We start from the raw sequence: 14,046 nt of genomic DNA on the forward strand, positions 1-14,046 counted from the left end.
TTTTGTTGAGGATTTTGTGTCTCTGTTTATCAGGGATTTGGGCCTGTAATTTTCTTTTTCTTTCTGATACACACACACACACACACACACACACACACACACACACACATTTATATAAAACATTCCTTCTAAAACCAGAAAAATACATATTCAAGTGCACATTGAACATTTTCAAGGACATGATAGACCACACACACACACACACACACACACAATCCCACTATTTTTAAGAAGATTGAAATCATATCAAGTATATTTGTTGGCTATAAGTGTATGAAACTAGATATCAACTACAGAAAATACTGGGGGAAAAAAACATAATCACACAGACAATAAATGACATGCTTATAAACAATGTGTTAATGAAGAGATCTAAAGGAACTAAAAACATCTGGAGATAAATGAAAATAGAAACAGTAAAAGAAGTTCATAGTGATACTGGACTTCTTCAAGAAAAAACGGACAAAACGGACTTTTGGACTCAGAGAGAGAGGGAGAGGGCGGGATGATTTGGGAGAATGGCATTCTATCATGTATACTATCATGTAAGAATTGAATCGCCAGTCTATGTCTGACGCAGGATACAGCATGCTTGGGGCTGGTGCATGGGGATCACCCACAGAGATGTTATGGGGAGGGAGGTGGGAGGGGGTTTCATGTTTGGGAACACATGAAAGAATTAAAGATTTTAAAATTAAAAAAAAATAAAATAAAAATAAAAATAAAAAAAATAAAAATAAAAAATAAAAAAAAAAGAAAAAAAATGCTGAATAAGGAAATTAAATATACATTTGAAGGAACAGAAAAATAAGAAACAAAGACCAAAGTCAGTAGACGGAAGGAATTAAGAAAGATTAGAATAGCAATAAATGCAATAGAGACTAAAAACACAATAGAATTGGTCAATGAAACTACAAGTTGATTCTTGGAAAAGATAAGCAAACTCAAAAAATCTTTAGCCAGACTTATCAAGAAAAAAAGAAAGAGAGCCCAAATAAATAATATTAGAAATGAAAGAGGAAAGATTACAACTGACACCACAGAAATACAAAGGATCATAAAAGAATGCTAAAATAACCATATGCCAACAAATTAGACAGTCTAGAAGAAATGGATAAATTCCTAGAAACATTCAATTTTCCAAGATTAAATCATGATGAAATAGAAAAACTGATTAGGCTGATTATTAATAACAGAATTGAATCAGTAATTTTTGAAAAATCCAAAAACAGAAGTTCAGGTGTTGATGACGTCAAGGGGAATTTTATAAACTCTTTAAGCTAAGTCACTTCAGTCATGTCTGACTCTGTGCGACCCCATAGATGGCAGCCCACCAGGCTCCCCCGTCCCTGGGATTCTCCAGGCAAGAACACTGGAGTGGGTTGCCATTTTCTTCTTCAAGAAAATATTCCATAAATGAATTTCAGTAACTCTTAAACATTCCACAAAATTTCCTAAGAACCTGTGAGAGTATAATACCTGGCAATCCTCTCTAAAACAGAAATTCACCTATCTGCTACATTACTACTGATGATCTGAAATGTACATGATCTCTTAAAAAAACAGTACTGAATAAAACTGAAAGGATCATCCAAGTTCCTACATAATACCAAAGTATTTATCCAGGATTACTGAATAAATCATAGCAATTTGGTATCCTTTTCAGAAAAAAAAATCTCAGAACTTACAAGCATGTGGCATTTCACACTGTACCAACTGAGTAACAGTAAATAAAGTTATAACCACTACAACTTCTTTGCCAACTTTTGTGTCCTGAAATATGATGTCTGCCCCTGGCAGCTACCATTCCAGTTCCACAGGGTATTTTCTAGTCAGACAAGCTGTACAATGATCATTCTTTTCAAAACATTCCAGACCATTCTCATTTTCTTGAATCATAATATCTTCCTTTGTACAATGACCATTGTTTTCAAAACATTCCAGACCATTCCCATTTTCTTGAACCATAACGTCTTGCTTTTTCACTCTCTGTTTTTTCAGTGTTATTCCTTCTTGTACAGATGAAACCAGTCCTTCTACTGACAGATATACAACACTGTTTGCTCGTAGATAATCTGAAATATGCTCAAATTCTGGTTTATTGGCAATAAGCTCTTCTTTTGTTGGTATGTTTATTCCCATGAAGCATGGATATCTAATTGGTGGTGAAGTTACATGAATATGTACCTCTTTTGCACCAGATTCTTTGAGTACTTGATTATGGGTGAGATGGTATTGCCTCTCACAATTGAATCATCTACAAGAACAATTCTTTTTCCTTTAAAGTTGTCTGACAGTACTCCAGATTTTTCCGCAACACCAAGTTGTCTTAACCTCATGTTTGGCTGAATGAATGTTCTTCCTACATACCGGTTTTTACATAGCACCTCCACGTATGGAAGCCCACATTTTGTTGCATAACCAAGAGCAGCAGGTGTAGCAGATTCTGGGACAGTGCTGACCAAATCTGCATCCATGGGGGCTTCAATGGCCAGCTGCTGACCACAACAATATCTTACTGTGTAAAGCATCTGGTCTTCAAATATACTATCTGGTCTTGCAAAATAAACATATTCAAAGATACAGAAAGCCATTGCCTTTCCTTCAGACCTTGGTATAATATCAAGAGTTTCGACTTTATGTCTGGATATTTCCACAATTTCTCCAGGCAAGACTTCAAGGTAATATCTTGCACCGATAGATAAAAAGCTACAAGATTCTGAAGACACCACCCATCCTTCCGTTTCTGATGTTTGTTTTTTTCTTTATCATTTATATCAGAAATAGGAATAAGACGACCAATGCATAGAGGATGATTTCCATAGGGATCTCGGGCTGCATAAATCACATCTTTGTGCATTATAAGCAGAGAGTATGCTGTGGGTGCTTCCTTCATTAAATTTTTAATCCTTTCTACCCAGTCTGGGGGTGTCATCTTGTTCCTGAGGAGGAGTATAAGCCAGTAGGTGGGTGATCATTTCACTATCAGAACTTGTTGACAGACCAATACCATGACGCAGAAGCTTTTTCCTTAAGCGCGCAGCATTAACTAATTCGCCATTATGTGCCACAGCTATTTTTCCATGAAGTGTTTCAACAACAAAGGGCTGGCAATTTTCTAATTCACAGTTTCCTGTAGTGGCATACCTTGTGTGTCCAATTCCAAGATTTGAAGTATATAATTTCTTCAAATTGTCTTCAGTAAATACATGATTTACAAGACCCATTCCCTTGTGTGTTTTGAACGTTGGTATCGAATTTCCATCACTGGTCACAATACCAGCACTCTCCTGACCCCGGTGCTTCAGCCCCACGAGTCCCAGAGTGATCACATGTGGCACATCTAGCTGCGTGGGCCACTCCCCTGAGGCAATGCACCCGAACACGCCACATTCCTCTCTGATCCCTAACTCCTCCAGCTCCATGTCGCCGCCGAAAGCACGTGGTGGGACCTGCCAAACAAGGGTTAAAGCCTATCTTTCTCATATTACTACAAAAAATTGAAGAGGAAGGCATAATTCCAGCTCATTTTATGAGGCCAACATTACCCTAAAACAAAAACCTCTCAAAGAGGATTTCACCTGTGGCTCAGTGGTAAAGAATCCATCTGCCAATGCAGGAAACACAGGTTCAACCGCTGGTCTGGGAAGATGCCACATGCTGGAGCAACTAAGTCTGCATGCAACTATACAGCTATTGAAGCTCTGCTCTAACAAGGTCTAATGTGTCATTTAAAACCAGTATTTACTTACTTATTTTCTGTCTGAATGATCTACCCATTGATGTATGTTCAATATTAAAATCCCCACTATTATGGCATTGTTGTCTATTTCTCCCTTATTGCTATTAATATTTTTTATTTATTAATTACAATATTGTGATGGTTTTTGCCATACATCAACATGAGTTGGCCATAGACATATATGCATTCCCTCCCTTCTGAACGTCCCTCCCCCATCTCCCCCCCACCTCATTCCTCTATCAAACTCCCACTGGCTATCTATTTTACATACGGAAGTGTATATGCTTCAATGCTATTCTTTCAAATCATCCCACCCTCTCCTTGTCCCACTGAGTCCAAAAGTCTGTTTATTATGTCTCAGTGTTCCCATGTTAGATGCATGAAGATTTATAAAGGTTACATCCTTTTGTTGGACTGACCTCTTTATCATCATGCAATGCCCTTTCTTGTTCCTATTACAGTCTTGTTTGAAAGTCTATTTCATTTAAACTGAACATTGCTATCCCAGTTTCCTTTTATTTTCCGTATACATAGAATATCTTTTTCCATACCTTCACTTTCAGTCTATGTGTATCTTTATATCTGAGAGGTGAGGTTCTCATAGGCAGTATATACATGGCTCTTGTTTTTGTTTTGTTTTTAATATCCTTCCAGCTACCCTATGTCTTTTGATTAGAGCATTTAGTCTATTTACATTTAAAGTAATTATTGATAGATGTGTACTTATTGCAATTTTGCTAATTGTCTCTCAGTTGTATAGTAATTCCTGTTTCCTTCTCTTGATCTCTTCCTTGTGGTTTGATGGATTCCTTTAGTCTTCTGTTTGGATTCCTTTCTCTTTATTTTTGTATATCCATTGTAGGTTTTTTTGTTTGTGGTCACCATGAGATTCATCTGTATCAACTTGCATATTTAACCATCTGTTTTAAGCTGACAGTTGGTTAAATTCAAAAGCATTCTAAAAGCACTACATTTTTATTCCCCTCCCATACTTTATGTTTTTGATGTCATATTTTATATCTTTTTATTTTGTATATCCCTGAATTACTTACTGTAGCTATAGTTGATTGTACTACATTTTTGTCTTTTAAACTTTGTACTAGATTTTTAAGTGTCTGATACATTGCTTTTCTTATATATTTGCCTTTACCAGTGAATTTTTTCCTTTATATATTTTCTTATTTCTAGTTGTGATCTTTCTTTTCTGTTTATAGAAAACCTTTTAACACTTTTATAAGGCCAGTTTAGTGGTAATAAACTCCTTTGGTTTTTGCTTCTCTGGAAAACTCTATCTCTCCTTTAATTTTTAGTGCCAACCTTGCCAGATGGAGTATGCTAGGTTGAGTTTTTCCTCTTCAGTACTTTAAATATATCTTGCCTGTAAAGTTTCTTCTGAAAACTCCACTGATAATCATGGGGTTTCCTTGTACATGATTAGTTGTTTTTCTTTTACTGCCTTTAGATTCTCTCTTTATGTATGATTTTTGCCATTTTAATGTCTTGCTATGGATCTCTTTGGATTCATTTTGTTTGGGACGCTCTGTTCTTCCTATATCTCGGTGTCTATTTCCTTCTCCAGGTTATGAAAGCTTTCAGTCATTATCTCTTCACGTAAGTTTTCTGTCCCTTTCTCTTTCTCTTCTTCTGGGACCCCTATAATACAAATATTAGAATGCTTGAAGCTGTCTCAGAGATCCCTTAAACTCTCATCATTTAAAAATTTTCTTTCTCCTTTTTCATGTTCTAATTGAGGGATTTCCACTATTCCATCTTCCTGATTTTTTACTCATTCTTTTGTATCATCTACTTTGCTATTAATTACCTCTAGTGTAATTTAAATTTCAGTTATTGTATTCTTTGTTTCTGATTGGTTCTTTCTTATATTTTAAGTCTTTGTTGTTGTTCTCACTGAGGTTCTGCAATCTTTCCTAAGTTCAGTGAGCATTCTCATGATGATTTTTTTTGAACACTTTATCAGGCAAATAACTCATCTCTGTTTTATCTAAGTTTTTCTGGGATTTTATTTTGTTCTTTCATCTGGGACGTATTCCTCTGTCTCCTCATTTTGTTTGACTTTTATTTCTGTGAAATAAGCAAAAGACATATCTCTCTTGTTCTTTAAGGTGTGGCCTTGTGTGGGAACATCCCTTGTGTAGACTACTTTCACCTGGCACCTTTCACAGGCTAGCTGGAGCTATATTTGACCTAGGCCAGAAAAGTCACTGGGGAATTCTAAACCCAAGGTCACCTTGGTAAGGTGACTAGAGATGCAGCAGAGCATGGTTAGGTATAGTTCCTGGGTCAAGGCTGCCTTGGCAAGTGGCTGGAGCTGGAACAGGCATGGGTCACAGGCAGTCATAGAAGCAGTGGTGCTTATCAGCACTTCTGACTCTGGAGAGGGCTGTTTCCTGTCATTTTGGCTGGTGGCTCAGATGGTAAAGAATCCACCTGCAAAAAAGGAGACTCAGGTTCAATCCCTGGATCAGGAAGATCCCCTGGAAAAGGGAATGGCTACCCACTCCAGTATCCTTGCCTGGAGAATCCCATGAACAGGGGAACCTGGTGGGCTACATTCCATGGAGTCACTAAGAGTCAGACATGACTGAGATGTTAACACTTTCACTTTTCACTAGGGTTAGCAAATGGGTTTCCTTCTTGTATGGTCTAGGAGGCCCTTCAACTATTTTCACCGTGTCCCAGGGAGGATAAGCTTGCACTCAGACCCTTCAGCAATATTGCTTCCTACTGAAGATTGCTGTGATAGGAGTGAGATTCCCGTGTATACCATGTCTCCATCTCTCTTATCTATTTCTATGTGGTCTGCCTATGTGCAGTAGTTATTCAATCAGTCCTGAAGTATTCCTCAAGAGGAATTGTTATATATGTAGGTATATATTTGGTGTGTCCTTGGGAGGATGTGAGCTCAATATCTTCCTACACTGCTAACCCCTCTCTCTAGGGAATATTTAAAAGCTTACTTTAAGAGAAGTAAGGGTTAGAGAAGAGAAGCAAAGGGATGCATAGACATTGTAAGCAGATAGGCCTGTGTTGGACCCTGATGCTGTCATTTACCAGCTACGTGACTTTGCAGAATATCACTGAATCTCTCCAAATCTTAGGTTTTTTCCACCGTAAAATGGGAAAATAATAGAACTTGAATTGAAAAGTGAGATTAATATGTGTATCTTGCCATAGGGCCTGACACTTGGCAAGTACTTTATAAATAATCGCTATTATTATTAATCTTGTTGTTATTATTACTAAGTATTCTTAAGAAGAGTCATAGACTCTCGGAGACCCTTTGCTTTCTTCTCCAACTCACTTTAAACTTTAATCTGTTAGGAAGATTCACCTTCTATTTCTTAGTTATAGGTAAAACCCTCATAGTCCTTACCCCTCTTCTGGATCCCTGGCTCTGGGATCCAGAAGTCTCAGGAACTGACTCTGTGGTTTATTCTTCAACAAAACTTCTTTATTTTCCCCAAAGATAACCCTTAGGGTCTTAACTTTAAAATGATTTTATTATTGATTCTAGGAAGATTAGATAACAAAAAAAGAGAGACAAAAGCCATGGAAGAAGGGCCACCCTTTTGAGGTGCCTGCACTATTCTCATAGCCATGATCTAAAATCTGTAGATGCCACGTTGAGATAAGACACGATAGTATTTGTGAAATGGCTTGCATGGACAGTGCTTTGCATGTGGCAAATGCTCAATATATGGTGTTTCCCCTCCTCTGGTCATGACCGCCCCCAAATTTGAAGTTACTTGAGGGTGATTATAATTTTCCAACCATACTCACAAGCCTCTCTGTATGGAGATTTTGTCCTCTTCCTAGGAATGTGATGGGGTGTTATAGCCTTTTGTTTCCTAGCTAAGATTCAGTTTTCTTCATGATTCTTGTCACTATCTATTTGTGGGAGAAAACTAAAAATTTCCTTCTCTCCTCCCTTTCTCCCCTTCTTCCTGTCTCCCATCATTTTTATTTATCATTTTCTCTTACTATTGATATTTTATTGAGTTCTTTTGGTTTTTCTCCTTTCTACCTTCCCACCTTCTTTCTTTCCTTCATTTCTTCCTTTCTCCTCTTTCTTTTTCTCTCTTCCTTCTAATTATTTCCATCTTTCCTCCAGGCCTCCATCTTATGATCCCTCCTTCCTTTTCTTATTTTTCAATTTTTTTTATTGCTATTTTAATTTCTCTTTCTTCTTTCCCCACCTTTTTTTCTGTTCTCCTCTCCTTTCCTCTCTTTCTCATTCCTCCTTTCTTTTTCTTTTTTCAATATCTAACATGGTAAGATTTTGAAATAATAACCAAGGAAAGACAAAAATCAGATCATGTTTTGCCACAAAGAGTCTCATATCCCCAGAGGAAGGCAGATGACCCAAATGGAATTAAAGGGGAAGAAGGGCAGGATCCAAGGTAAAACACGTTGCAGGTATCACTAGACTTCGACCTGCTCAGATTTTTTCCATTCCTTGTCTCGAAGCTTTGCCCGCTGAATTTTCCCTGTGTTGGTCTTGGGCAGATCTAAGACGAACTCTATCTGTTGAGAAAAGATCAGTTCAAAATGGGTTATTTGTGACCCAATGAGTTGGATTTTTCAGAGGAATTGCTATAGAGTGAGAGGAAACTCTGGAGGCCAAAGGCTCCAGGTAAGTGAGGACAGATCCTGGTTAAGTCCCTTGGGAAACCCCTTGTGTGATAAAAGTCTTCAGAAAATGTTCTGGGACAAGGACAAGAGATTAAACATAAAGATTAGTTAGCTGGTCTCTGACATTCTCTAGAAGAGTGAAGACGCAGCATGATGGATGCAACATGACACAGTAAACAGCCATCTGCGTTTTTACCTCAGACTCTCTGGGCTTCAGCCTTTCCTTCACCATGTGCCTGGCTTTGGTCAGGTCACTTAGTTTTTCTGAGACTCAGTATTCCCACTAAATAGCCTGAAGGATAATGACTTCGTTGAGTTGTTGTGATTAAAAAAAAGTGCAATTACACAGACTATATTCTTGCATGAGGTTATAAGGGAAGAAAATTTGCCAGCTCAAAATGTGCCTCTTGGGCATGAGGATTAATTTAGGCTTATTATTTTTAAGAAATAGAAGACTCAGGATGCTTTTCTTGTTACTTACCCCTTAACTGCTTAAAATGTTTAAATAGTTTGTTCCTGAGATATCTCTGCAAAGAATATGGTCTAGGGTGTGGGGAAGATTCAACAGGGCCTAGACATCAATGTCCATCTGTGACCCATTGTATCTGTACAGCTCAGAAAACATTTATTTACCAAATATTTGCTTTCCCATTTCCATTAGAATTGCCTAACACCCTTTTGAGGTCTCCAAACCACTACTCCCAACATCATGTTTTGTCTTCAGCTGAACATGGTATTTAAGGTGAGGGTTCTGACTCTTTTGGTGAGTTATTGAGTTTTCCTGAGTCTCTCCCAAAATACATGACTAAATTTGTGTTTGATTTCTCCTATTAATCTGTCCCATACTGATTTAATACTTAGACCAGCAGGAAGAACCTAGAAAGGTACAGGAAATTTTCTTCCTCTCCAACAGGGTAAATACTCAAAAATATTAGGTATGGCTATTAATGTAGACCAGAGAGAATAGGTATCTAAGAATTACAAGGTCTGGTTTTGAATTCCATCTCAGTCATTTCCTATTTGTCTGTCCTTGAAAAGGCAAAATGGTTGTCTGAGGAGGGCTTACAAATAGCTGTAATTAGAAGAGAAGGCAAAGGAGAAAAGGTAAGATATAAGAGATAAGATAAGATATAAGAGATACGATAAAGATAAGAGATAGGAGATAAGAAAGCCTTCCTCAGTGATCAATGGAAAGAAATAGAGGAAAACAATAGAATGGGAACATCTAGAGATCTCTTCAAGAAAATAAGAGATACCAGGCTGCACTAAGTGCGGGCAGCTGTGACCAGTGCACTAAGCGTGGCCAAGAGGAGATACCCCATGTCTGAGGTCAGGGGCAGAAGCCGGGAGGACCCCATGCCCGAAGGGCAGCAGCCAAGAGGAGTTACCCAAGTCCAAGGTCAAGGGCAGCAGCCGAGAGTGCCAGGCTGCGATGGTGCAGGAACGGCTGAGAGGAGCTATCCCAAGTCCGAGGTCAGGGGCAGTGACCGGGAGGAGCAACCCCACGTCCAAGGAGCAGTGGCTGCTCAGGCGCAGGAGGGGTTGAGGAGCAATCCAACGATGAGGTCAGGAAGGGTGGTGGTGAGGAGATACCCTACATCCAAGGTAAGGAGCAGTGGCTGTGCTTTGCTGGAGCAGCTGTGAAGAGATACCCCATGCCCAAGGCAAGAGAAATCCAAGTAAGATGGTAGGTGTTGCAAGAGGGCATCAGATGGCAGGCACACTGAAACCATATGCACAGAAAACTAGTCAATCTAATCACACTAGGACCATAGCCTTGTCTAACTCAAAAAAACTAAGCCATGCCCGCGGGGCAACCCAAGATGGGTGGGTCATGGTGGAAAGGTCTGACAGAATGTGGTCCACTGGAGAAGGCAATGGCAAACCACTTCAGTATTCTTGCCTTGAGAACCCCATGAATAGTAGAAAAAGGAAAAATGATAGGATACTGAAAGAGAAACTCCCCAGGTCATTAGGTGCCCAATATGCTACTGGCGATCAGTGGAGAAATAACTCAAGAAAGATTGAAGGGATGGAGCCAAAGCAAAAACAATAGCCAGCTGTGGATGTGACTGGTGATGGAAGTAAGGTCCGATGCTGTAAAGAGCAATATTGCATAGGAACCTAGAATGTCAGGTCCATGAATCAAGGCAAATTGGAAGTGGTCAAACAAGGGATGGCAAGAGTGAACGCCGACATTCTAGGAATCAGCAAACTAAAATGGACTGGAATGGGTGAATTTAACTCAGATGACCATTATATCTACTACTGTGGTCAGGAATCCCTCAGAAGAAATGGAGTAGCCATTATGGTCAACAAAAGAGTCTGAAATGCAGTACTTGGATGCAATCTCAAAAACCGCAGAATGATCTCTGTTCGTTTCCAAGGCAAACCATTCAATATTGCAGTAATCCAAGTCTATGCCCCAAACAGTAATGCTGAAGAAGCTGAAGTTGAATGGTGCTATGAAGACCTACAAGACCTTTTAGAACTAACACCCAAAATAGATGTCCTTTTCATTATAGGGGACTGGAATGCAAAAGTAGGAAGTTAAGAAACATCTGGAGTAACAGACAAATTTGGCCTTGGAATGCGGAATGAAGCAGGACAAAGAATAATAGAGTTTTGCTAAGAAAACGCACTGGTCATAGCAAACACCCTCTTCCAACAACACAGGAGAAGACTCTACACATGGACATCACCAGATGGTCAACACTGAAATCAGACTGATTATATTCTCTGCAGCAAAAGATGGAGAAGCTCTATACAGTCAACAAAAACAAGACCAGGAGCTGACTATGGCTCAGATCATGAACTCCTTATTGCCAAATTCAGACTTAAATTGAAGAAAGTAGGGAAAACCGCTAGACCATTCAGATATGACCTAAATCAATCCCTTATGATTATACAGTGGAAGCGAGAAATAGATTTAAGGGCCTAGATCTGATAGACAGAGTGCCTGACGAACTATGGAATGAGGTTCATGACCTTGTACAGGAGACAGGGATCAAGACCATCCCCATGGAAAAGAAATGCAAAAAAGCAAAATGGCTGTGAAATAAATAGCCTTACAAATAGCTGTGAAAAGAAGAGAGGCAAAAAAACAAAGGAGAAAAGGAAAGCTATAAACATCTGAATGCAGAGTTCCAAAGAATGGCAAGAAGAGATAAGAAAGCCTTCTTCAGTGATCAATGCAAAGAAATAGAGGAAAACAACAGAATGGGAAAGACTGGAGATCTCTTCAAGAAAATTAGAGATACCAAGGAAACATTTCATGCAAAGATGGGCTTGATAAAGGACAGAAATGGTATGGACCTAACAGAAGCAGATGTTATTAAGAAGAGGTGGCAAGAATACACAGAAGAACCATACAAAAAAGATCTTCATGACCCAGATAATCACGATGGTGTGATCACTCACCTAGAGCCAGACATCCTGGAATGTGAAGTCAAGTGGGCCTTAGAAAGCATCACTACGAACAAAGCTAGTGGAGGTGATGCAATTCCAGTTGAGCTATTTCAAATCCTGAAAGATGATGCTGTGAAAGTGCTGCACTCAATATGCCAGCAAGTTTGGAAAACTCAGCACTGGCCACAGGACTGGAAAAGGTCAGTTTTCATTCCAATCCCAAAGAAAGGCAATGCAAAGAAGCCTCAAACTACCGCACAATTGCACTCATCTCACATGCTAGTAAAGTAATGCTCAAAATTCTCCAAGCCAGACTTCAACAGTACATGAACTGTGAATTTCTAGATATTCAAGCTGGATTTAGAAAAGGAAGAGGAGCCAGAAATGCTGGACTGGAAGAAATACAAGCTGTAATCAAGATTGCTGGGAGAAATATCAATAACCTCAGATATGCAGATGACACCACCCTTATGGCAGAAAGTGAAGAAGAACTAAAGAGCCTCCTGATGAAAGGAAAAGAGGAGAGTGAAAGAGTTGGCTTAAAGCTCAACATTCAGAAAACGAAGATCATGGCATCTGGTCCCACCACTTCATGGGAAATAGATGGGGAAACAGTGGAAACAGTGTCAGACTTTATTTTGGGGGGCTTCAAAATCACTGCAGATGGTGACTGCAGTCATGAAATTAAAAGACGCTTACTCCTTGAAAGAAAAGTTATGACCAACCTAGATAGCATATTCAAAAGCAGAGACATTACTTTGCCAACTAATGTCCATCTAGTCAAGGATATGGTTTTTCCAGTGGTCATGTATGGACGTGAGAGTTGGACTATGAAGAAGGTTGATTGCAGAAGAATTGATGTTTTTGAACTGTGGTTTTGGACAAGACTCTTGAGAGTCCCTTGGACTGCAAGGAGATCCAACCAGTCCATTCTGAAGGAGATCAACCCTGGGATTTCTTTGGAAGGAATGATGCTAAAGCTGAAACTCCAGTACTTTGGCAACCTCATGCGAAGAGTTGACTCATTGGAAAAGACTCTGATGCTGGGAGAGATTGGGGGCAGGAGGAGAAGGGGACGACAGAGAATGAGATGGCTGGATGGCATCACTGACTCGATGGATGTGAGTCTGAGTGAACTCCGGGAGTTGGTGATGGATAGGGAGGGCTGGCATGCTGCGATTCATGGGGTCGCAAAGAGTCGGACACGACTGAGCGACTGAACTGAACTGAACTGAACTGCGGAGCCAGAGATCAAAGTGACAACATCTGCTGGATCATCAAAAAGGCAAGAGAGTTCCAGAAAAACGTCTATTTCTGCTTTATTGATTATGCCAGAACCGTTCACTGTGTGGATCACAATAAACAGTGGAAAATTCCGAAAGAGATGGGAATACCAGACCACCTGACTTGCCTCCTGAGAAATCTGTGTGCAGGTCAGGAGGCAACAGTAGAACCCGACATGGAACAACTGACTGGTTCCAAATAGGAAAAGGAGTACGTCAAGGCTGTATATTGTCACCCTACTTATTTAACTTCTATGAAGAGTACATCATGAGAAACGCCAGGCTGGATGAATAGCAAGCTGGAATTAGAATTGCTGGGAGAATTATCAATAACCTCAGATATGTAGGTGACGCCACCATAATGGCAGAAAGCAAATAAGAACTAAAGAGCCTCTTGATGAAAGTGAAAGAGGTGAGTGAAAAAGTTGGCTTAAAACTAAACATTCCAAAAAACAAAGATCATGGCATCCAATCCCATCACTTAATGGCAAATAGATGAGGAAACAATGGAAGTTGTGAGAGACTTTATTTTCTTGGGCTTCAAAATCACTGGAGATGGTGACTGCAGCTATGAAATTAAAAGGTGCTTGCTCCTTGGAAGAAAAGTTATGACCAACCTAGACAGCATATTAAAAAGCAGAGACATTACTTTCCCAACAAAGGTCCATCTAGTCAAAGCTATGTTTTTTCCAGTAGTCATGTATGGATGTGAGAGTTAGACTATAAAGAAAACTGAGCAACGAAGAATTCATGTTTTTGAACTGTGGTGTTGGAGAAGACTCTTGAGAGTCCCTTGGACTGCAAAAGATCAAACCATTCAACCCTAAAGTAGATCATCCCTGAATATTCATTAGAAGGACTGATGGTGAAGCTGACACTCCAACACTTTGGCCACCTGGTGTGAAGAACTGACTCATTGGAAAAGACCTTGATTCTGGGAAAGATTGAAGGCTGGAGGAA

The 14,046-nt window shown here is 39.5% G+C and overlaps 1 protein-coding gene and 1 pseudogene across 4 annotated transcripts in view; both read right to left on the reverse strand.

Annotated features, from left to right (window-relative positions):
• Positions 1-1,793: 1,793 nt before the first annotated feature.
• LOC138077100 (amidophosphoribosyltransferase pseudogene) lies at positions 1,794-3,425 on the reverse strand (annotated as a pseudogene).
• A 2,335-nt stretch (positions 3,426-5,760) lies between these two features.
• Positions 5,761-14,046, reverse strand: part of LOC138076027 (acyl-coenzyme A synthetase ACSM2B, mitochondrial-like) — a 53,928-nt gene continuing 45,642 nt past the window's right edge. For 3 of the 4 annotated variants that reach the window (XM_068968197.1, XM_068968196.1, XM_068968198.1), the window contains exons 14-15: positions 8,198-8,287; positions 5,763-6,190 (exon numbers count right to left, since the gene is read on the reverse strand). In XM_068968197.1, coding sequence (XP_068824298.1) covers positions 6,119-6,190; positions 8,198-8,287 — 162 coding nt within the window. In that variant the 3' untranslated portion in view covers positions 5,763-6,118. Of the gene's footprint in view, positions 6,191-8,197; positions 8,288-14,046 lie in introns of all 4 variants that reach the window. The other variant, XM_068968199.1, reaches the window with a different exon arrangement.

The sequence above is a fragment of the Capricornis sumatraensis genome, chromosome 3 (genome assembly GCF_032405125.1).
Source record: "Capricornis sumatraensis isolate serow.1 chromosome 3, serow.2, whole genome shotgun sequence".
Taxonomy (NCBI): domain Eukaryota; kingdom Metazoa; phylum Chordata; class Mammalia; order Artiodactyla; family Bovidae; genus Capricornis; species Capricornis sumatraensis.